General features: G+C 36.1%; 1 protein-coding gene across 2 annotated transcripts in view; it reads left to right on the top strand.

The window, feature by feature from the left end:
- zgc:86896 (uncharacterized protein LOC415190 homolog) overlaps positions 1–26,370 on the top strand; it is a 46,058-nt gene that overhangs the window by 7,558 nt on the left and 12,130 nt on the right. Inside the window, exons 2-8 of one of the 2 annotated variants that reach the window (XM_039739665.1) lie at positions 7,686–7,745; positions 10,663–10,764; positions 11,585–11,703; positions 17,171–17,275; positions 19,904–20,126; positions 20,984–21,091; positions 21,257–21,463. In XM_039739665.1, coding sequence (XP_039595599.1) covers positions 11,640–11,703; positions 17,171–17,275; positions 19,904–20,126; positions 20,984–21,091; positions 21,257–21,463 — 707 coding nt within the window. In that variant the 5' untranslated portion in view covers positions 7,686–7,745; positions 10,663–10,764; positions 11,585–11,639. The remainder of the gene's footprint in view (positions 1–7,685; positions 7,746–10,662; positions 10,765–11,584; positions 11,704–17,170; positions 17,276–19,903; positions 20,127–20,983; positions 21,092–21,256; positions 21,464–26,370) is intronic. The other variant, XM_039739666.1, reaches the window with a different exon arrangement.

The following is a 26,370-nucleotide window of genomic DNA, read 5'->3' as shown; positions in this document are numbered from 1 at the left end:
CCCTGATTGAAAGAAATAATGATAATCAAATCCTTGATGACAGCAACACTCATAACACTCACAAAACAATTACTGTATATTGACAATCATGTTACGTTATTTTTAAAATGTTCCCTTTTCTTTTTCATAACTTCTTTATCACACTACTTCTCCACTGCGAATATATATATACCCCGATCTACATACTCTCAAATAGACAAGCCACATGCCGTGGCTCAATTGTAGAGGCTTTGCCTCTAGTGCCGACATCTGAGGTTCGATTCCCGAGAAGGGATGTACTGAGTATGTACGCACGCTTCCCGATTCATTTTAACCTCGCATCTCCTTGGTTTGGGACGTATGAAAAAGTATGCGTTTAACGCAGAATCATGTTACATTATTTTTAAAATGTTTCCTTTGCTTAGCACAAGCACAGCTGAGAAGCTTCGATGCATGTACTCCATAACAAAAAATAACGCATTTAATCACACTTTCAATTCCAAGCAAAGGGGAACTTTTGTCAATGCATGATTTCTTGGTACATCGATTACACTGATGCACACATCACAGCTACAAAAATGTTAGAGTCGGAATAAAGCGCGTTCCTACGACTGAATTCATTCAAAAAATTCATTTAAAAAAACTACCCGAGCGAAGCCTTGATAAAAGCATGGTTTTGTGCACACTGAAAAGCAAGCAAAATTAGATGCATTACAGAAAGCGGACTTTGTGGCTCTTACTGGGGATCATTGGACTTCCGTGACCGTTAGTAATTCTAATTACATCTAATTACAAAATGTTCAATGATCACACTGTTTTAGCCTAATGTACAAAATAATTTTGGCTAAGGTTACTCAGAGTTTAAAGATTAAGTTGGTCAAATTACCTTTTATGTTTCTAACTTATTTTTTTAAGAAGAAAAACTGCACTTTATGTTGAAATTTTGGTTATTATTATTTAAAGACAATACCATTCTGAAAATGTACTTAAAGTACTTAAACTACCACTTTAAGTCTGCCCAATTTTAACCAGGGATGATATTTTTTTTTCTGTTTTGAATTCAAATGCAGTTTAAAAGCATTTTTTTTCCCAGAAATTAAAAGAGCTTGAGTTTACAATATTCATGTCCATGTCTATTATTTGATTCTGTCGCCCACTAAAACCCTTTTAAATTAAAAAAACATTTGCGATTTGGGGCAAATTTACATGTGCGATTACATACGATTAATCAAGATTAATTATTACACAGCCTCTAATTAATTGGATTAATTTTTTAATCTAGTCCCACCCCTAATATATATGTAGATATATATGTAGATTTGTATATATATGTGTATATACAGTATATATGTAGATATGTATATATGTATATATATATAACTGTAAATATGTATATATATATATATGATGTGTATATATATATATGTTTATATATGTGTGTGTGTGTGTCTGTGTGTATATATATAAATATATATATATATATATATATATATATATTTATGCCAGCAACACTCAAGACAATGACAAAACAATTACATTGTCAATCATGTTACGCTATTATTAAAATGTTTCCTTTTCTTTTACTTCTCCACTGCCAAGCGGGTATTTTGATATATATATATATATATATATATATATATATATATATATATATATATATATATATATATATATATATACCTGTAGATAGATATAACAACAACACTCATATCAATGACAAAACAATTACATTAACAATCATCTTACGTTATTTTTAAAATATTTCCTTTTCTTTTTCATAACTTCTTTAACACACTACTTCTCCGCTGCGAAGCGCGGGTATTCTGCTAGTTACTGATAATATTCATAAATAATAACAAAATGCAAAGTACATTTGAATTTTAGCAACCATACAACCTGATAAAATGGTGATGTGTAATTCAGGTGGCACACAGACTTGTAGTTATTTAAAATGTCTCTAGTTAAGGCATCGTTGGTGCTCAGCTTTCAGCCGCATGTCTGTTCAATATGGCTGAAGCTGTGTTCTTCATTGTGTTGTCTTTATCATCACAGGTTAGCAAGAGAGATGCTTCTTCATCATATGTTATTTAGAGAGAGAGGATGTGGTTGAGCAAGCAAATTTATAGGTTTTCTGTCCAACTCTCTACAGCGAATAGGATATCATGGTACTTGAAGGCCTCTGAGACAAGCCAATTCCAAACAGCCATACCTCAGACCAATGGGTGAAATAGAACATCTTATCTCCTGCCCCCCCAAGACCATATGTTAAACTAACCTGGCTTTATGTGAGGGTGTTGAAAGACTTTATCAGAGAAATACTCATCAAACTGGTTTAAGACATATCCCCTAAATCCTGTCCCCTCACCAAAGTAACACTAAATTACATTGGTTTGCCTAAATTATAAATAAAGACATACAAAACATTTATCAAGTTATATGCAAAATCTCACATCACAACAGTGTTCAAACTTGATGAGGTGAAAGACAAGACTATACACAGTAATTTTATATGCACTACCAATTAAGTTTTAGAACACCTCACTTTTTTCAGTTTTTATAAAAATGCACACAGATTAATGTCTTAGTGATTCACGAAATCAAGGCATAGAACAAATAAACAATGGCAAATAAAAAATAGGTCAAGGAATCATGAAGCATAAAGCTGATATAACAGCCAAACACATACGTGACATTCTTTCTATAAGGAAAATCAAATATTGATCAGAAAGATCTTCCCAATACTGTTGCAGACATTTCCACAAATGTGTTGTACTTGTATGTTGCTTTCCTTTCACCCTTCTGTCCATTTCATCTGAAACTAATTCAGTGGGGTTTAAGTCTGGAGACTGTGCTAGCAAGTCCATGTTTTGAGTGTACCTTCTTGTTCTTTTCTTTCATCGTAGTTCTGAGATAGCCTGGAGGTATGTTTTGGGACATTGTCTTGCTTTAGGATGAACCCCGATCTACTAGATGCAGACCAGAAAGTATTGCATGGTGCTGCAGAATGCTGTGATAATCCTTTTGATTCAGAATGCCAGCCACTCTGTGCATCTCACCAACTCTGCCTCCATCAAGAGAACCTCAGACCATCACACTTCCTCTTCCTTGTTTGACAGTTGGTGTCACATACTGAGGAACCATCTTTTCACCAACTTAACGGTGTACAGACAACCTGCATGATGAACAGTACAAACACCCTGTGTGATGAACCAAAGATTTCAAATTTTTATTCATCTGTCCATAAGACTTTCTTCCAGTCTGCAGTTGTCCACAGCTGGTATTTCTAGGCCCTATTTTGTCCCTTAAGAAATGTGTTTCTTACTGCCACTTCCCTGTGAAATCTGCAGCACAAAGTCTCCTCTTCACAGTAGAATGTGAGACTTGATTTTTCCTGCACTGTTAAGCTGTGCTTGAAGCTGTTGTGCTGTGAGGAGCCTATCATGCAAGCTGGTAACCCTCAGAAACTTGCCTTCTGATTGAGTTGTGAGTTACTACCAAATCTCTTCCTATCAGAGTTTCTTCCAATTGACTTTGGATTGTGTAGGTTACCACTATACTCACTGACACTTTGATATTTTGTGCAGTTCCTCTAAATGAAATTTCCACACTTCTAAGGGTAATAATGCTCTGTCTCTTTTCATTTGTTAATTGCCATTTTCTTGCCAATATTACTGTAATATTGTACAATAAGTACTTAAGAGGGTGTAGTAACACAGTCTGTTCCAACTCTGCTTTAAGACAGACATTGGGGTTTTAAGTAATCAACATAAGTTGGAATACCTATGCAAATTGTTTGCTTCAACTTGCAAGGTTTAATTTACTTTAATTGCTATAGAACATCTATCAATCAATCAATCAATCAACATTTATTTATATAGCACATATTCATACAAAAAAATGTAGCTCAAAGTGCTTTACAAAATGAATAGAAAAATAGAAGACACAATAAAAAATAAACATAAGTCAACATTAATTAACATAGAATAAGAGTAAGGTCCGATGGCCAGGGTGGACAGAAAAAACAAAAAAACTCCAAAAGCTGGAGAAAAAATAAAATCTGTAGGGGTTCCAGACCAAGAGACCGCCCAGTCCCCTCTGGGCATTCTACCTAACATAAATCATCATATTTTCATGGAAGGACCTGATGATGATGGTCACGTAGACTTCTGGCTTTCAGTCCATCATTGTTGGAGCATCATGATGCTTTGAGTAGGTGGTGGTGGCGCAGGCCGCCACCACAAAGAAACCGGAAAAAGAAACAGAAGAGAGTAGGGGTCAGTACGGATTTTAGAGCCACCATGAATAGTTATTATGAAGAATTGAACATACAGAGTATCAGGATTATGTTAAAGTGAAGTTATAAAAAGGCCATGTTAAAGTAATGTGTTTTCAGCAGTGTTTTAAATTGCTCCACTGTATTTGCCTGGCGAATTCCTATCGGCAGGCTATTCCAGATTTTAGGTGCATAGCAGCAAAAGGCCGCCTCACCACTTCTTTTAAGTTTAGCTTTTGGAATTATAAGGAGACACTCATTTGAAGATCTAAGGTTACGATTTGGAATATAACGTGTCAGGCATTCCGATATATAAGATGGAGCGAGATTATTTAAGGCTTTATAAACCATAAGCAGTATTTTAAAGTCAATCCTGAATGACACAGGCAACCAGTGTAGTGACATCAAAACTGGAGAAATGTGTTCGGATTTTCTTTTCCCAGTTAGGATTCTAGCAGCTGCATTCTGCACTCGTTGCAAATGATTTATGTCTTTTTTGGGTAGTCCTGAGAGGAGTGCGTTACAGTAATCTAGTCTACTGAAAACAAAAGCGTGAATTAATTTCTCAGCATCTTTCAATGATATAAGAGGTCTAACTTTAGCTATGTTTCTTAAATGAAAAAATGCTGTCCTAGTGGTCTGATGAATATGCGATTTAAAATTCAGATTACAGTCAACGGTTACCCCTAAATTTTTTACTTCCGTCTTAACTTTTAATCCTAGTGCATAGTGTAGGTTGTAACCTGATCAGTGGTTCTCTGAAGAAGGCCCATTTGTAATATTCTGAAGTTTTCTTTTTTTTTCAGTTTTTTCTAACCTAAACTTTACATTTAAACCTCTGGCAGCTTACTGCTTATCTTTTTACCATTATAGATCATTCATTGCATTTCAACTAATTAAATTTGAAGAAAAACTGAAATAAGTGTGGTGTTTGACCAGTAGTGTATATGCTGCAGAATTGCGAGATAGATAGATAGATATTCCAAAGTAAAAAAAAATAGTATATTACAGTGTTTTATTTATATTATGTACATTATTGTGTATATAGAGGAACCTGTTATAAGAAACCCACATTTTGAGAATTTTGCAAAAGTATTCAGTCTCTAATTTTACTGCATGCAATATCACACTGACATTTCATGCTTTGTGATATTGTTATTTGAAATCACTATACTCAAAATGAGTTTTTATGTGACATTGTTTAAAAAAAATAAAACCATGCTCTTGATATTAAATGAGTGATAAAACTATTAAATTATGATTTTTCATATTGGTGTAATTATTTTATTTTACTAGGCAAAATATTTAGACATTGGCAAATTTCAATATAAATGTATCTACTGTTTTTGTTTTCTGTTTAATATTAACTGTTTGGGGAAATAAAATTATCCATGGTGTTAAGGCTATAGACACCTCCGGCACTGCACTAATATGTAATTGAGTGTGATTACACAACTGATTTGGAGGATAACTACATACTGTATATATATCTTGCATTCTATGTCTCATTTATATATTTTTAAACACAGACCTACACACACAATGTTAAGCTTTTACTCATTCCTTGTATCTGTGATTCTTTGTAGGAAGTAAAATTTGATAACAATTGCAGAACATCTACTCTTCAACAGGGATAAAGGGGAAAACATCAATATGAAGCTGATTAATAGGAAGTTCAGTTACCATGTGCCACCAGAACTGTATGCAAGTCACTTGGCACAGACTCCACCAACATGTGGAATTAATCACATTTTTCCATAAGGAAGTCACGTCAATTCATTGTTTGTTAATGAAGAAGGAAAGCAATTTTTCAGATGTTGTTGGAGGATTTCCTGTAAATTCTAGGTTGGGTTCTGATCTGATGACTGAGAAAGTCTAGCATTTGCAGTTTTGTTATAAAACTCATTAAGGCCTTACTGTCTTGAAAGATTCTGCTTAAAAGTGAATACTAGTTGCAAAATAAGGTAAACATGATTACAGAGAATCAGCACTGACCTTTCCTCACACAAGCATGATAGGTAAATTAAATCCATTCTATAGCATAACCACTCCTGTTTAGCCTTACTGCCCAGACTAATTCAGTCAGTCAGTCATTTTCTACCCAGCTTAGTCTTGAACAGGGTCACATAGATGCTGGGGCCTATCCCAGCTAGCTTAGGGCGTGAGGCAAGAGCAAACCCTGCACAGGGCATCAGTCTGTCGGAGGGCAAAGGCACTTCACACATTAGGGCCAATTTAGTATCACCAGTCTACCTAACCTGCATATCTTTGGACGGTGGGAGGAAACCCATGCAGATACATGGAAAATATGAAAGCTCAATGCAGGGATGACCCGGGAAGCAAACACTAGTCTCCTTACTGTGAGACAGCAACACTACAACTGCGCCACCATGCTTCCCCAGACTAATTCACAACATTAATATTGTATATTTCTGGCTTCAACTGCTAGTGACATCACTTTAAATACTGTTCCTTATGAAAATAAGTAAGTATTGTTGTCTTGGTCACTAAAGCCCTTGTCATATATGTGCTTTAATAAAGCCCCCAATTAACTGATATCTTCTATTCAAGCCTTGATAACCATTCTAGTCAACATTTATGTGCAGATGATAGCTTTGACTGTATAGTGCATTCCTCACAGGCAGCAGGACTAGTCCCCATCATATACTACAGATGTTAATTTATATGCAACTGTCAAGGGAATCATAATGGAGAATTGTAAAATGGCAATGCATGAGATAATGTACAAAGATACTACAGGAATTAGGCTTTGGTAGGCTGAATCTATCAAAGAGGATTTATACTGTACATGAGTATGATATGTACCGGTTGTGTGCCTAGAATATTCATTCAGAAAATGAACACTTGGTGCATCCAATGCCATTAGGAGAATCCTGAGCCAATTTAAGAAGCAACCTCTTAACCAGGGGTGAAACAGTCAAAACAATGAAAGTATGGTGATTGTTTAACACCAGAAATGAAATGTTTAAGACAGTGCCAGGAGGATCATGTGCACAATGTTTTAGGGTGCTGAGGGTGTAGACCATACTGATTATGTACCTCAAAGGGAAGAGTTGCAAGAAAATGTAAGCCATTCCCTTCTACTTCGTGACATTGCTTCTGCTTAGACTGCAGAAGCTGAAAATTATACCTAACAGAGCTGGATTCAAAGAGATGCCACACCTGTCTTATTCCCTAGACTTAGCCTATTACCTATTCTCCATATGAAGAGCTAACCCTGTGGTATGCCAGTAATATAGAAATTATGTCCGCTAAAGTTTGGCTGCACAATCGTAATCATTTTATCTGACTGGCATAGAAGAGGTTTATGAATGTTTTAACAAGCCTAATACTGTTTGTACTATAATAATGTTTATGGGGAATATATTGAAAAATGAAATGTGTTTGGTTTAAATGGTGTTTCTCTTGATAGGTCAGGCTCAAAACATTTTGATGACACCTCATGTATAACCACATTGCTTCAGTTATTCAGGTATGTCTGGAATACACAAAATGTTGTGTCCAATTTCAAGTTCAATTTTATTGTCACATGTACACAGTACAACATAGTAGACAGGTGGGAGGTGAAAAATGACCATGCCAGATAGCTTACATCTTTAATTACACTGTTTGCCTTGAATATGTTGTATTTGCCTGAACAGAAAATACCCCTGTACCAGTAATATTCTGAATTCACTTCATCACTTTCTGTAGTGGTTTGTGCTCCTGAGCTGAGCAGGTGCAATTCTTGGATTTAATTTAGCCAGTTGGAATATATTCCACTGTGAATGTTTAGAAGGTTGTAAGCATATATTGACTTTTCTCAGGCATCTGAAGGAGTAAAGGCGTGGTAACCTGTTTTGATAACTGAGACGTGCTATATCCGCTTTTGGTCAAATATTTTTCAAAATTTTAGAATGCTAAAGCTGCAAATCTTTTACATAGTATCACTGATTTAAAAGGGAATGTTTTTTTCCTGCAGTCTAGGAAAAGCTCACATTTAACACTGAAATTAAAGAAGAGACTCACAGTGGTGTTATCAGCTAATTTAATGAGGAGTTGGAGCTTTGTAAAACCACATGGTCATACTTGAAAAGGAGTACAGGAGGGAGTTATCTAAATAATGTGTGTAGTGACAGATGATGACTTCCAAAATCCAGCTGCAGAAGGTGGGAGTTAGTCCAAGTCTAGCATCTTGGAGATCAGCTAAGATGAAGTAACACTGCTAAATGATAAGCTATAAGATAGCACTCTAGCACAGCAGTTTTTATTATTCAGGTGTCCCAGAATGGTATGATGTGCATAAGATATGACATCCAGCCAGATATGGATGGGCTGCATTGATAAACAAGCTAGAGATTATCCAAAGTATCCGTAATATAATGTGTCTGAGTATAGGGCTCTCAAAGCATTTAATCACAAATGGAGTGCCAGTGATCAGAAATCTTTTAAGACCACAACCCAGGGAAGAAAAACTGAGAATAAGCCTACTGTGTGAATATTTTAGGTCAGAGAAAATGAGCTCTTCAGTCAAGGAAATGACATACACCCTTTCCATGTTTCCAATGTTCTGTGATGACCCACATAATTATTCAGTGGTTCTTAAAGTGAATTAATTCAATGTTTACTTTATTAAGTGCAGATGACAGTTTGGATAGAGGACATCTCAGTGTGCCTTAATATTGACTAGATGTGTTTAGTCATTCAGTAGTGTCCAACCTTTCATGACTTCATAAATTATTTTGTGCCAGTACTGTCTGCACAGTACTGCTTTTTTAAGCTCTCTCAAGGTCATTTGCTTTGTTTCAATAATATCCTTTATCCATGTCCACCTTTGATGTTCCCCTTCTCCCCTTGCCTTCGATCTCTCTCAGCATCAGAGTCCTCTCAAGTGAATCCTGTATTGTCATTATACAGTATGACCAAAGTGTTTGAGTTTAGCTTCATTATCAGATTGTCCAGAGAGCAGGTTTTATTTCTTCCAGTATCAAATGATTTGATCTTTTAGCAGTCCAAGGAATTCCCAGCAGTTTTTAATGGCACTACAATTCAAAAACATCAATTCTTTGTTGCTCGCCTACCATACTACCATTGAAGTGAACATAGCTTTGACTCTACAAACCTTTATCAAGAATGTGATGTCTTTGCTCAGACCCAAAGAAACATAAACCTCTCAGGTATATGATTATCTTTAGTAAAGGACAAGTAAAAGTAATTCTTTATTCAATTTTATACAGGATAGAATCTATGACCTTGGCAGAATACAATGAAAATCTGACACTACTGGGTCTGTCACTATCTTCCAAGGTCAGATTCCAAGGCCATAAAGGATTATTTAGTCAAGGCGGCAGCACTATGAAGCATAATCAAGAGAAGAAAGATAATTGCAAAGACTGCAGGCAGCAGCCGATCACTACAGTTATCACAACTGTTACGCAACTATTAAAATAACATAAAAATAGCCACACCAGCAATTTTAAGAGGAGCATGCTATATTAATAAAATGGTTCTTCAGGTTTGATTTAAACATTAAGTTTGTTGGGGCATCTTTTTATATTTTATAGGTAAATGCCTTACATTATGAAACATTTATGGTTTATGATACTGAGATAAACACAAAAGTATATTTTTCAGTAATTTATTGTGAATTATTGGACATAAATACGTAAAAGCATTTTTAAACACAATTTTGTATTAGCTGAAACATATGAACAGAAACTTTTACAGTTCTTACATTGTAAAGTTCTTACATTGTGTTTTATTTCATATGACTCATGCTGTAGTTACCTGGAAAATATATTTTGCGTATGGTACATATTCATGTGGGAAACACAGTGATTAACACTACTGATTCACAGCTCCAGGGTCTTGGAATCAAATCCTTTGTAAAGGCATTACCTGTAGGGAAACTGGTTTTGAATAAAAAGTTATAAAATGCTATCTCTTTATCCATCCATCCATCCATCCATTTTCATATCCCCCTTTTTTGGGCAGATAAAGATTAAAAGGCAGAATCAATGGGCTGGATGCCAGTCCATCATATAGCACCCTCACACTGTTAACCCAATTTAGTTCTAACAGGTAACATTTTGAGAACTAGATTACCCAGAGGAAACCAGCATTGTCTTGGGAGCACATGCAAATTGCAGAGAGACAACAATTGGGCTGAAAACCTAACTAAGGGCTAACTGTGGTGCTTCCCTGTGCTGAAATACTCTCAATAAAAAAGGGGAAATTACCATATGATAATTAAATGCTAACGGATGCCAAAGTAAATTTGAACTGCTATTAGTGCCACACTGCTTGTCTTCTTATTAAGATAAATCCCGCCTTCTGTGCATTTCTCCCATATAAGCACAGTCTAGCTAATCATCTCTCTCCCTCCCTCCTCTGTTCTCTACACACCCCAGCAAAACAAGCCCTTTCCTGCTGCTCTGACTTAATTCGTGTAGACTGTCCAGAGTCCACGATCTTCTGCAATTTCTCCAAGCTCACCTGCCAAAACAAGAAAGGTATGTAGAACAGAAAATGTCAGTTGTCAGAAACGAACTGTTACAGTATTCCAAACATTTGTATCAAAACATGTACTTTGTTTTTAGTAATTAATTAATAGCAATGAACAATTTATACAGGGGTGGGCAAAAGTAGGTTTACAATTGTTTGTCTGGAAAAAGACTTGTAGGCTATAATTACTACAATAGCTTTATTAACTCAATAGCTTTATTAACTTTATTAACTCAAAAGAATGTCACAGTGGCACAGAGCACTTAGGTACAATCTTGTAAGTGCACAAACTACCCAAAAAAAGATAAATTATACTTGTAAAACTACTTTTGCCCACTCTATATAATCACATAGGTAGAAAGCAGATGCACATGATTTCCTATTTAAAATATCTATGTATATTATTATTGAAAATGTTTTAACTGTATAATTAAATGCATCTGCACTGTGTAAATGTTTATTTGTTTCCTATCATTTCTGCAGCCAATCAATGCATATTCTTAAGCTTGGTTTGGTACTTAACCAGATATATTTGAATAAATTAATTTCATGACATGAATAGATAACGAACAGTTGATCTCTTTATTCTTGATATAAATGCTGTTTATGTTTATTAAATCTTATGAAAGTTAGTGGTGAAATCATCCTATTTATGCTTATCAGATTTTCTAAACTGTATTCTGCTGAAATCACATAATGAGTTTTCCAGTAACAAGTTTGCTTTATATAAAGGATTTTGGTTATTAAAAAAAAACTGCATTTTATCAACATGCATGTTTGAGTCCAAATAATCAATGTTTTTTAGCCTAACCAAATTTTTCTTTGTAGGATTTACATTCCAAGAGACAAGTTCAAACACATCTCCTTCCCTGTATGTTCAAACATGTCTCTTTATAGCTTTGGGCTTGATCCTATATCCTGCCATGCTTGGAACAAAGATCGAACTCGTAAGTAGTGATGGGTTTGTCCAGCTGTCTTTACAAAAATTCTGACTATGTGGGTTTAGCATTCAACCTTTCAGGTTGATGGCTTAATTTCATGGTGTCTTGGAGACAAGATGTCTGGAACTGTTTGCAAACAGTCAGGCATATGCGGGTTATGCTGACTTGTGTCAGAAATTAGTTTGTCATACAGGTTAAGATCATATTAACAAAGGATGTGACAACTCACCTAAAATGTAGGCTGCAATATAAGTATACAGGAACACTGACCCCCACTCAATACATGCTGTAAAAGTCAGGCATTAAAATCCTTCTATGACAAAAGGCAAAGTATTCTAAAGAGGCTAGTCAAAGTAAAAAATATACCTTAGAGCAAATGAGTTATAACAAGTAAGTGGAAGAATTCAAGAGAAAAATGTGAGATGTAAGATGATGCTTGCTGTTTGGGTGTTGTGGTTTATTCTCTACCCCAGTGAAACTCTCTGCAGAATGTCAGATATGTTTACTAAGAAATCTTATTTATTATTAATGAGATGAGAGGCATTCTGCCATGCTAAACTGTTCTATAATATACATGAAGAGTTACAGGTACTTAGTGCTAAGCATCTGTTTTATTTGGTAAAATATATGCTGTGATCCCAATGATTTAACATAATGCCTGTTTCATGAATGCATGATTCATGCATACCTCATACTGCTTGCACAAAAGTAATGTTGTGGTTTAAAAGCAGGCTGAAATTGGAATTAATAGCTAGATAAGGATAATTTGATACCGTATTAAATCTTTTGAAACTTCAAAGATTATTTTTTTTCTTTTTATAGTGGTGCCCACTTCTGGTTAAGAGAGCACTGTAACTTCAACATATCAGGCCAACCAGCATATAAATCAGAATTTTTTTCTGCCTAATGGAAAAAGCCACATATAATTAAATATTGAATTTTTATATTTCCTTGTGGAGTACTCTAATGAAAGAACCGGGTAGAGAAATTTAAACAGCATTACCATTTTGACTCACATAAAATCAAATTTTGTTCCAGAAGAGGGATACAATATCTTTATTTGGAACACAAAGAAGCCATACATAAGAAAGCAAATTTTTCAGAGACTAAGATGGCGGATGGGGTGGGATTTAGCTTTTAATTCTTTCATTGAGCTGCCAATGTACACACTTGATTTTGAGATCATATGAGGAATCATAAAGAAATCTAAAATTATATTGTCAGTGACAGTCATATATTTCCACCATTACTACAGTATAGAATGTTTAATTGTATGGAATGTTTTGGTATTGAGACGCTTAAATACTAACAATAGATTTACATCCTTTGAACAATTATGTCTCAAGTGTAACATTTCATTTCATCATACACATTACACAGATAAGCAATATTGAATTATATGACCAAATTAGAGTTCTGATCAAATAAAAACTGGGAATTTCAGTGCACAGCTAAAAAACATAACACAAAGCAGATCCATAGGAGAGCCAGTGTACTTTTATGTGCAAAACAGTCCCATTACAGCACAGTGAACTGAAAATATGCAGCTGTTCTTGACTTTAGGTTTCTTAATGGTGTATCCAATTGTAACAACTGAGAGCAACACTTAATTCAAAGCTGGGCATAGTTTTGTTTGATGCAAGTGCTTCTCTGTATGTAATGGAATGTGTTTGTTTACATTAATACCTTCTTAGAGCCTGTCATTACACTAGCTCCTTTTGTACAGATCCCAATATAGTTTGACCAAAGATGTCTCCATGATGTGATGTATCCATTGTGGAGCCGACCCGGACACAGACAGGCGGACATGTTCTTCATCACCACCACACGTATTTATTTACAAATATTTACAATTTAAAGTCACTCGGACTCAGTATAAAGTGCACAACAAATCCCAATCCATACAGTCCTGGCCACAAAATGCCTTGTCTTGGGCCGCCTCCACACTCTCTTCTTGCCTCGTCCTGCTTCCACCCGACTCCAGCCTCGAATGAAGGGAGACGGCCCCTTTTATACAGGACCCGGATGAGCCCCAGGTGTTCCCGGCATTTCTCCTCTAGCCACGCCCCAGAGTGGCGGAAGTGCCGGCTGTCTTCCCGGCAGCTCTCCGGGCGCCATCCTAATTCTTCCCCCCAGCACCTCCTGGTGTGGCGGAAGTGCTGGGGTAACAGGTCCCCAAGGCATTGGGGCACCTCCTGGTGGTGACCACGGGCCCCTACAGGGTGGAGCTTCCATGCCTTGTACCCGTGGCCCCCCAGAGCAACCAGGAAGGCGACCCCCATGTGATCCAGGGTGGGCGCAGACCCACATCCGGTCCCTCATGGCGTCCCGGCCGGGTAATGGCCCCTGGCATCCCTGACACCATCTAGTGTTTCAAAAATGTAGTTGTTTGTGTTAAACTAATATACAGTAAACCAAAAAAAGCATTAACCTTGCCCTGCCAGGTGTAACAAATAAAAAAAATAAAAGTTAAGTTTGGCTGAAATTGTCAACCAACTCCTCAACCTGCATTTTGTATGCTGTTCACGTTCTCAGTTATCTTTGCTTATATGTCAAGTGACATTTCCAATATTTTCCTCAAGAAGTGTTATTGGAGAGTGGTATTTTCTGTACATCTCTCTATTATAATAAAAAAATCTTGGGAGGAGAGATGAGACGTGATTTTCTCAGAAAGACACTTTCATGTCCTACGAGACAAGACATTGTGCCAAGAGATTTAACCACGCCCGGGGCCCAAAATAAAAAAACAAGGAGTAGATGACAAAGAAGACCGTCGTATAGAATTCAAAAACATTGGCGCGATACACTTGCAGAGCAGGTTAGAGATAATGGAAGTACAAAAAATTGAAAGTCTCAAAAAAATGATAGTAAAGATCGCATTAGCTCAAACAAATGGAAATTATTACTCTGTGAAATAATGGAACAGCGAAAAGAGATCGAATATATTTTTCGGATTTAAACTTTAAGTTGGAGACTTGTAGATCGTCTAATTTGTGTTGCCATCAGGGAAAAGTAGTGCTTCTTCCTAATGAAGAGGTGTATCCGTGAGAATTAAAAGATTTGTTGTATGGTGAAAGTGAAATCCCACTAGAGAAAATTTCAAGTTCCGTGAGACCAGACTTTATGCAAAGAGATTTGGAAAAGTCCTGCCAACATCTAAAACATTTACAATCATGCACACGGTTCAATCATTTCTCATTTGTGTGAATGCTATTGTCAGACACATTACGATATTCACTCACAGGCAGTTATACGTTGCGTTGCCACGATGTAATTCCAAACCTGGAATCAAAATTCAATGTGATATTGACGAAAAGGTAAAAGTGAAAAGAGATATATGTGGACATAGGTGATATGACAGAAGTATGTTGATATCGTTTGGCTTTAAACTTTAAGTCGGAGACTTGTAGATCATCTAATTTGTGTTGCCATCAGGGAAAGGTAGTGTTTCTTTCCAATGAACAGACCTATCTGCGAGAATTAAAAGTTTTGTTGTTTGGTGAAAGTGAAATCCACGTACGCAAGTGGTAGACACGCAAAGTTGCTGGCGCATAGCATAGGCGCTGGGTTGGAGGTGGGCCAGCAAAGCGAGCAGGGGGCAAAGCCCCTTAGTCTTTCATAATTTTGTGTTTGTCATGTGTAGCAGGCAGAATTGTAGTTTAACTGATTGTGTGAACCACTTACCTCCACAATGTGCAGAGGCCCCACATAAATATCTATGTTGTATCACCAGGCTATACCAGTGCTTTCAAAAGAGTGCACCTCTAGATAATTGTAAAAAGTAATGAGAACAAGAAATCTTCAAATGGCCAATAGAAGTCAGCCCTTGATAAAATACACTCATCAAATTGTGCGAAATATGGTCTAATTTAATTGAAATCGTAAAATGTATACATTTGTTGTCTATTCAAAATACACCCAGGTTAATATCCTAACTGTGAGCTGTGGGATCAGACATCTGTTTCACCAGGTTACATGTTTCTGTAAAGACCCATGCTTAGACTTTTATCGGAATAAAATCCTTGCTTATTATCACACAGTTTTGCATATACAATAATCATTAACCAAGTAAAGCATTGTATGTGACAGCATCCAATGGGACATTACTGCTTACTGTTTATTATAATAATGTTCATGATGCTGTTACCACTTTGCCTTATATTGCTCAACTAGAAGAACCCTAAACCACCCACCATAGAAAAGTTGGGAAAAGGATGCCATATTTAACATAAAATTGGAAACTTTAAAATAATTTTACAAAGAACAATACAGTATAAAACTTGAGAATCTGGAAGGTATTTATTGATGATCTCCTCAATTAATTAGCATGATGAACTTCTGGCAACCTTTTGTAATGTGTGAATATCTCTAACTGATTACTTCATATTAAATCTTCATTCACTTTCTTACATATAGGATAGGATATGGGTATCTGATCTGATTTGAAAAAGATGTAGTACTGTATTCCTAAATTAACTATTATAATACAATCATTAAATAAACAGAAAAGTAGTAAAAAATAAATGTTGTTCCATTATTTATTATATGTGCACTGAAGACTGTCTTGATATAAAATTAGTTTTACTAAATCAGCTTTACTTTTCCTGAATTCCTTTTAGAAATCTGATGGCCAAGTTTACTATTGCCTCACATTTTCATTACCAGCATACAGACATTTACTTATCTTTAAACATGCTTTTGATTATCCATGCATCTTAGGTGACATTAAATCTACACTCATGTCCTGTAATATTTCTGCCTGTCTTTTCTGGTCCACACTGCAGATGTCAAGATGACTAGATTGCTGATGTACAGTGTTGTTTTTGTAAATTCCACGATCCTTCTTCCACCTTCAACTAATTACTGGTCTAGAATTAAAGTGATTATTTATGAATATGTGACAAATAGTGTAACTTTCATCCACCCATCCATTATCCAACCCGCTATATCCTAACTACAAGGTCACGGGGGTCTGCTGGAGCCAATCCCAGCCAACACAGGGCACAAGGCAGGAAACAAACCCCAGGCAGGGCGCCAGCCCACCACAGTAGTGTAACTTTGAAAAGTAAAATATTATCCACTTACCCACCCCAATACAATCTGCTTTATTTAATACTATTTCACTTCTAGAGGTCCTCATCTAAAAACTTTCCAAGGTTCATGGTATTGTATTTTATTTTTTTGGCACTTGGATGGACAGCATTCAACACATGCAATGTCACCTTCACCTACTTTCCTCCTTTTAATATACAATTTCTGTTCCTTTTTACAGATTCCTAATAATCTATTTTTTTTTAAATTCTGTTCTATTCAATTTTTCACAAAATTACCCTGGGGCTAATATGGGGCAGGTGTCATCTCTTTTTATGTTTCCTTCTGGTTATTTTTCATTATGTATATTTTATTGTTTGTATAAATACAAAACAACCACAAAATACCTGTAAGCATACTATTGCATTTTTTTATTTCCTAGAAATTGCCATCAGTCCTAACAACCATGAGGTCCACATTTATCAGAAAAATGGGAAGGAATGGGTAAAAATCCATGAACTAAGAGAACATAATGGTCGCATAACTGGTAATTTATTTTTTTATTTTTGTATAATATATTGTTTTATGTATATACCTATATATAAAGTCACTGGGGTAATGCAAATTACTGAAGACATAAAAACTAATATCTATGATATTATCAGCAATATACCATTGCTTCTGTGAACTAGTAACACAGTGTTGTTTATAATTTTATGAACAAAGTCTCTTTTCACTTTTCATTATATCAGCAAAGTGTAAAACAAATAAGAAGGTTCATACAATTAATGAATCTGGGCTGCTTGCAATAAATACTTTATGTATTTATCAATCAATTAATCAATTTTTACTTCATTTAAATTATCACACTGGCCCTTTGTGACTTACTTTTTTGAATAAATGCTATTAGATTAATTAAATTGCGCATTGAAATTACTTAGGAGTGTACTGTCGACACTAGAGTTAACTGTAGCTCCTCAAACCAAAAACACATGTCCAGTCACACAGTCAAATGGCTTCCATAAAAGTGGGCTTATTAAATCCAGTACCTTATACATGTTTCAGTACTCCTTCAATAGACTTTCCTCCACAATAAATCTTCTGTCTCTCCTCCAGTCAGGCTTTGTCCAACTTTTCCCGACTCTGGCTCACTTGGATGAGGCAAAATGATTAATTTTATTCCAGGACCCAGGAGTGCTTCTGGTGTCAAGTGACTACAGCCTGGCAGCACTTCCAGGTCAGGAGGAACCTCTTTCAAAGTATGCAACTTTCTTATACTGTAAGTCCCCCTGGTGTACCCACACACCCCATCAGGGTTGACCTCCGAAACTACATGTCCCAAGGTGCCCAGCGGGAGTATGAATGGGAGCTCTTTCCAACTAGCATCCAGGGGGAATAAATAGCCCACAGAGACTGTCCTTCCTTGTTTTTCCATTTTATCCCAGTCAGGAAAGGTATTGATAACATAGATAACACATCTGGCCAGGACGCCTGTCCATCCACTTGGGGTGTCTTCTCTGGGTAAGGAACCTTCTTTCTTCTCGGTCAGGATGCCTATCCATCCACCTGGGGCCTCCCATCTGGGTAAGGAATCTTCTCCTTTCTTAGTCAGGATGCCCGTCCATCCCATTTGGCACTTACAATACAGATATAGTCTGATTGTATCAAAGGAACAGAACATCAACATATGAAGTTTAAAAATTGATGAAAGTATGTCATCTTTAGAATTTAATAAGAAACATGTACTTGAAGTTTGAGACCACATGAGTATCATTGTGACTTAAGATGATGTCTTTAGTAAAATATCGTATTTACTTTAAGATACATAGATCTGAAATTCATATTATTTATAAGCAGTTTGCTGATTCCTAATTTACACTGAACTATTTAATACACACGGAAAAATTAAATTAGTTTTAAAAATATTAATATTCTGCTTAAAGTTTAAACTTTTATCAATTCTGAATACAAAAAAGTAAATAGTTCAAATCTAATTATGCCAAATCACTATGAGTCCTACTTTCTATGTTTAAATGCTGCCTCTCTGATGCTTATTGTCACAGAGGTTTACTACAGTTACTGCACATGAACTGGTGTATGTGTCATACAGAATATCAGCGTGCATTTTGGATTCACATTCATTCTGTGATGTTGTCCCCTGTACGTTTGATACAAAAATTGAGTGGATATTGTTTTTCATAAATTTATATTATATTGTGCTTATCACAAAATGTCATGGATCGTTGGCTGAAAGAGTTTTAAACAAAAGTGATGCAAGCAGTTCATATATTTCTAATGATAAGGAAACTGATAAAGTTGGTACTGACGAAAATACAGATCAATGTACTAGAACCACTATTGGCAAAATTCATGTCAGATTTGAATTTATGAGAGGACCTTGCAGTATTCTTCTACAATGATACATTTTCTTCAGCAACCAAACAAAAGTAAAATGTGATGAGTTTCTTTAAATGAGTGTTGGTGTTACTTAAAAGAAGAATATCCACATTTATTCAAAAAGGCAATTTTTTGATTGTTACTTTTTTAGTGCCTACCACATATTTATATGAAAGTAGATGATCTCTCTATACTGCCACAAAAACAAAATACAGAAGTAAGTAGGATGCAACTCCTGATATCAGAATTCATCTATCCACAATTAAACCAAATTTTCACAGGTTACTAAAAAGAAAGAAGGATGATAAATTAATTATATTTGCATTAATAATGTTTGTTTTTCTTTTATCAATCTGGAGGATTTTTGTGTATTTCAAATAAATTATTTTAGATTTTTTAATTTGTTGTTTTATCTAAATAAAAATATTCAGGTTTGGGTTCCAAATTATTTACCAAGTTGAAAAGGGATATGCGATTAAAATAATTTGGGATCCACTAGTCTATCTGAAATTTGGCACCTTCAGATTTTGTCTACATTAGATGTTTAGCATGCCTGTCTTATGTAAGCTCAAGATCACTGTAGACTACTGCTTCAGCTACCACAATTGAACAATAAAAATGGAGGTGTATTTTTGTTGAAACTCCTAGAAGTTCTTTAAAATTTCAAATTATGCAAAAAGTATATATATGAATTAGCCCTTCTGTTTCTCTGATGACTGGAAACATTACAGTACATACTACCAATGCCGCTATGTATTACTATGTTTTTATTTTTCAGGTATTGACTGGGCTCCAGTATCTAACCGCATAGTGACATGTGCTTCAGACCGAAATGCATATGTATGGAGTCTAAAAGATGGAGTGTGGAAGCCAACTCTTGTACTATTGCGAATTAACAGGGCTGCCACCTGTGTTAAATGGTCTCCCCAAGAAAATAAGTTTGCTCTGGGCAGTGGGGCTCAGATTATTTCCATCTGCTACTTTGAAAAAGAAAATGACTGGTAAGAAGCAGTAGAACCTTCTTTAAAAAAGAAAAAAAATACTTGTGTATGTCAGTTTCTGCCAAAATCAGAGTGGGAACATCTGAGTACTGGGTTTAGTTTATTGCACTGGTAATTTCTAGAGAATGGATAACACTGTATGCAAGATGTAAGTCTGTTATACTTATTAAAATCTCTATATATTTTTCTTTCTCTCAGTAGCACTTAGAATGGACCATTAAATTCAAATCAGAAAAATAGTGTAAAATATAATTCCTGACTTTTTTTCTTAAGCAATTTAAAGAAGTATCTAACATACTCCATGTTTTCTGGGGGTGATTGGTTTTCCCTCATATTACCCTGAATATAGCTGCTAAAAAGTACTAGCTGCTTTCACAATTCATTATTATGGCAGTTCTGTTTACTGCATGGCTGCTGTAAACCAGGCTTACTGGCAATCCTGTTTTGACAGACTGCAGATTCTAAAGTTTGCCATGATCTCTAAATAGATGGGAGACCAATAGGAAAACAAAGTTGGTCCTGGATAATACGCTGGTAAACAAGTAGGTGATCCTCTAAAGTAATGTAAGCATTTTAAATTCAAGCAGTCCCTGCATCAAGACATGGCATCATATACAATAGATGTTAGCCTAATAACCTGACTGCTTATAACTAGTAAACATTTAGCTGTGCTTGTAAAGAGTACAACTACTAACTTTGGTATGTTGACCTGCATCTTCAACTGAATCATACCTTTTTTCACTTAACACAAATGCCTGCTATACTTGGTGGATGAAATATAGCTATTTTTGATAAGTCCTGTAGTATGACTAAATGCATATTTGTTTTTATTACTCAGTATTTGTTTCTGAATGCAGGTGGCTAAGCAAGCATATTAAGAAATCCATCAGATCCACAGTATTGAGTCTAGATTGGCACCCCAATAACATTCTTCTTGCTGCTGGATCCTCGGACTTTCAGTGCAGGTACTATCTTTCTATATATTGACTTGCTAAATTTATAAGTTTTCTATTGCTGATACAAATTTTGGCTGTAATTCATTTTAAAGGTAAAACCTATTTGCTTTGAAACAAAAACATGGTCTTTGTCAGATGAGATACATGTGGATCATATTTTTTGATTGCTTCTAGAATATTTTCGACTTATATCAAGGAGATTGAGGAGAAGCCTGGGGCCACTGCTTGGGGTAGCAAGATGCCATTTGCAGAGATGATGTTTGAGCATGGTGATAGTGGAGGGTGGGTGCACAGTGTTTGTTTCTCTCCTTCAGGAGACTCCTTGGCATGGACCAGTCACAACAGCACTGTCAATGTTGCTGATGCAAACAAAGGCAAGAGGTATGTACACTACAAACTAAACTAAATTATGTTGCAAATGAACAAATATCACATCCTATATCACAGAGGAACTGCACATATATGTATATACTGTTATCTAGTGGTTTCAATGGAATCTAGTGCTTTGCTTAACTTACAGTAGTTATATCCACCCAACAATTTTCTTAATCCACGTTAAGATGTGTTTGCATAAATTGAGAAGCACTTATTTTTGTTTGTGTGTATGTCTGCATGAAACAACTTGCCTCCTAGTGGATGGATTTCATTGAAATTAAGCTCACTTACTCTTCCAGCAAACTTACTGGAAAAGTTCAGTTTTCGTTGAAATATCTTGCATAGAGTACAATGTACAAATGTTTGAAATTTCAAAAACTGCCATTTAAAAAGACGTTGTGAATTTTCAAGATCATCTAATTTATAACAAAGAGCCATCCTCTGCAATCTCAATTACTGAATAATAACTATTTCAGATTTACCTTGAGAGAGGTTATTTCATACTAGGCATTTACATATGTACTTTAATGAATTAGTCAGTCATTTTTGAACCCATTATATGCTAACACAGGGTCACAGGGGTCTGCTGGAGCCAGGGTGCAAGGCAGGTGCCAGCCCACCACAGGGCACACACACACACCAAGCACACACTAGGGACAATTTAGGATTGCCAATGCACCTAACCTGCATGTCTTTGGACTGTGGGAGGAAACCCACGCAGACATGGGGAGAACATGCAAACTCCATGCAAATTCCACACAGGGAGGACCCGGGAAGCGAACCCAGGCCCCCTAACTGCAAGGCAGCAGCACTGTGCCACCATGCCGCACTTTAATGAATTAAATAAACAAAAATGAAAAATGCTGCCAGTCTGAAAACAGTTAATGTACATGACTGTTACACCATACATACAGTACATATTCTGACTTGCTATTACTAGGAACTGTTTTAGGATCAATTAACTTCCATTGCAGCAAAAATGCTGAAAATTGTTAGCTCCATTACTTGCTTCCTAAGCAAGACATTTTGTTTAACTCTGAAAATTATGTTATTTCTCAGTTTTTGGTAACTTTAAATTCTTTATTAACCTCTGGCAGTTTACTGCTAACCTTTGTACCACTTCAGGTTATTCACTGGACTTGAACTGCTTTAATTTCAATTTAAATTGGAAAAATTGAGGTGTTTGAAAACCTTTGACTGGTTATGTACATCTTCAGAGTGTTAGAGCAAACAGGAATATCCAGAGAGCAACAATGTGGACACAAAGAAAACTGTTGAATTGAATACGTACAGTGACCCATCTGGAAATTGAACCCATGTTTCTACAGCCGTGAAGGAATAATTCTTACCTTCATTTCGCTCTAAAACAGTCACATATTTATGGTTATTTTACAACAATAATGGGCTCATACTTTAATTCCGATAGAACTATCTTACAATGGTAAAAATATTACTTTTATTTTTGAAATGAATTCCCAAAAAGATGTGGAAGAAGCCTGGATTGAATGGTAATGCATTGAAAGAGATTCACTTCACTGCTCCAGAAATTAGAAATTCTTAGCACAGTCAATGTATAGAATTAGCAGATCCTTTTTCCAGTTGTTACCTCCCAGTATTTTAGTTAGCCTCCATTTAGAATATCTTAAATTGCACGGCTATAATACTTTGAAGTTGCCCATACTTTCCAACCAAAGTTTGTGCTTCTTTCACACTAGTGTCTTCCTGTCTTTATGATCAGTCTATCTAAAATAAAATATTCCAAAAAACCTAAATTTCATATTTCTAATTCATTAATACTGTTGTAAATGGCTAACATTACAATTCTTGTACATGTACAGTAACATACTGAATAAAATCACAAAAGTTAATTTTTAACCACTTTAAACTGGTTCAGTACAACAGCAGCTCTATATTTAGAGGCACGGACAGAGCTAAGCAACATCATTAGTGAACACACAATGTAATGTCAGACAAATAAAATGCACATGCAAAGCAATGTAAAATTGTCATTCTTCAGCTTACCAATAAGTTAACAATAACCAATCATTTAAAATAGGCATATCCTTTATTAGTGTTTTTTGCAGATTCTGGAAAAAAAAAATAGAGTTAGGACTAAGTGATTTTTGTTAGAGCCAGGTTCCTTAAGATTTCACTTCTACTCACTTTTTTTACTCACTTTTAATCAGCATGCAGGTGAGGTTTTCAAGTCTCTCTTGTTGACTGCATCCTGACTGTTGACTGTCTCTCTAGTTGACTGCATCCTGTTCGTGACCAGTTATAATTTAGAGAAAGACCATTCCCGATAGGTAGTGGTCACTGTAACCTTTATATCAGGAAGCAATAATTTATGGTTCATTTGATTAATCAAATTAATCAAGTCCCTTATTTTTCTTTCTTCATTTTTTACATAATACTAAACATGTTTAAAAAAAGGTCATGATCTTGCTCTGCTTTGCAACACTTATTAATAATATTAAAAAAATGAAAGCTATAAATATCTGGCAGATAATTTAAGCTGTTTTTGGTGACACATTTAGTTATGTTGAATGTTGACTGATATTTTGTAAGACTAGGGGGCTCCACCTCCTGCTCGTTTCGCTCACCCACCCTCGTGTTTGGTTTACCGGATATACAATACAATTTATTTTTGTATAGCCCAAAATCACACAAGAAGTGCCGCACTGATCTTTAACGGGCCCTGCCTCTTGACAGCCCCTTAGCCTTGTCCCACTAAGAAGACCAGAAAAAACTCCCAAAAAAAACCCTTGTAGGGAAAAAAATCGAAGAAACCTTGGAAAAGGCAGTTCCCAGGTAGGTTGGTTGTGCAGTGGGTGTCAAAAAGAAGGGGGTCAATACAATACAGTACAATACATAGAACAGAATAAATCTTCAATACAGTATAAAAATAAAAATTCTGGAAGTACGGAGTAGAATTTCACATTAGATGATATCACATAATATGATTTGGATTTGTTTTAAGTCCTGGAGTCCTCATTCATCAAGCTGTCTCCCCCATTTTGCCATTCCACATCTGAAATATCGCTAATCCGATGAAAGGACCCCTCTTTCCCACGATTCCTGCGATCCTCCATCAGGGATGACTTTACCTTAGGCAGGCAATACACAATTTAAAGAGATTGTTATTTTCTTGGGAATTGTTAAATATGCATTTTGCAAAAACAATATTTGTCCTTTATTTCCAGCCCCATGCATGGTTAAATCTCTTTCTTGCCAGACGTATAATGCTGTTTGTGTTGTGAAAGGGGAAGTGGCTGAACGCACGCTAAGGATATCCCTTTGTATCATCTGCTGTCTTTTTGTTGCTTGCGAGCTGCCTCTTCTGCTTGTCGCATATTGTTCTTTTAAGAGCTGGGAGCACATGATGCTAGTCTGCCACACGCAATCCAACAACTGGTAGGTTAGATGTCTGTAGACTTGTTTTAAATGATGGCTCACTGCCTGGCCTCGCGTGACGTGGTAAAAACAATACTTGTCTTTTATTTCCGGCCCCAGGTGTGGTTAAATTCTTTCTTTCAGGACGGGCTGCTATCGCGCTGCCCTTTGATCTTTTTAAAGCCTGTACAGCTGCTGTCCTTTTTGCGACTTTGTGTCTCTGCTGCTCGTGTTGTGATTGCTTCTCCGTGATCATGAATATACACCTGACCGAATTGTGTTTTCTTTGAAATGAAACTTGTTGTTGCTTTAACTGTTGCAGGTCCACAGATTCTCATAACGTATATTCCATTATTGTGTAAATCTACGTTTTGTGCATTGAATCTTGCGAATGCGAAAAGACTTTTTCTGCTCTTTTCCTTTTATTTCTGACCTCGCTTTGTCCTGCTATTTTTTCAATTACACCTGGTCCTGATGATTTCCTTTTTTTTGCGGTAATGCGATCTTTTATTCGTCGACATTTCATTTATAACGTATTGTCCTTTATACGCTTTATATGCACTGAGACACCTGTGTCTGTGTGTGCTGCTTCCCTTTGCACTACTGATTTTTTTTTGCCCATTCTCTTTTGTCTCGCGGTTCTTTTATATGTCTTTCATGATCTTAACGTGAAGATTACGTATTGTCTCCTTGTCATTCATTCCACAGGATTTTTTTTTATTTTAGAGAGATGCATTTGTGAACTTTTGCCAGTATCAACAAAAATTTCAGAACCAAAAAATAAAAGTGTGCTTATGGTCTGAGTCCAGGTGGACACTTAAGGGCCTACATATTTAGAGGAATGAAGTCTTGTTTCTTACTGTGCTAACCTTTCTTTTATATTGTGTAGGACACAAACTTTCTACCAAAGTTTTTGATGTCCTCCAGTATACTGCACTTCACTAAAATCAATGTTTCTAAGTTATGCTGGTGTTGTTCATATAAGTACTTGCATTATTAATCTCCTTTACATAAAAAGGGGAGTATTTGACAAAATAATTGCAAAATACTAAAAGGAATACTTAAAACAATGTTTAGGGTACTCATCTGTATGATAACACAGGATGAAACCAGTCAGTGATCTTGACGTATCATTGCCTTGAGAACATCTTCCTAGATCTCCACATACAGAGTGGGATCAAGCTGAACTACAAATTTACTTAGATGGGTTCAGGAACCTTTACAAAACATCCATTCATCCATTATCCAACCCTCTATATCCTAACTACAGGGTCATGGGGGTCTGCTGGAGCCAATCCCAGCCAACACAGGGCACAAGGCAGGAACCAAACCCCAGGCAGGGCGCCAGCCCACCGCAGGGTGCACACACACACACCCCAAGCACACATTAGGGACAATTTAGAATCGCCAATGTACCTAACCTGCATGTCTTTGGACTGTGGGAGGAAACCGGAGTACCCGGAGGAAACCCATGCAGACACGGGGAGAACAGGCAAACTCCATGCAGGGAGGACCCGGGA

This window comes from Polypterus senegalus, chromosome 17 (genome assembly GCF_016835505.1).
Source record: "Polypterus senegalus isolate Bchr_013 chromosome 17, ASM1683550v1, whole genome shotgun sequence".
NCBI classification, from domain to species: Eukaryota; Metazoa; Chordata; class Cladistia; order Polypteriformes; family Polypteridae; genus Polypterus; species Polypterus senegalus.
The sequence above is the reverse complement of the archived record's forward strand: the minus strand, read 5'-3'. Positions and strand labels throughout refer to the sequence as shown.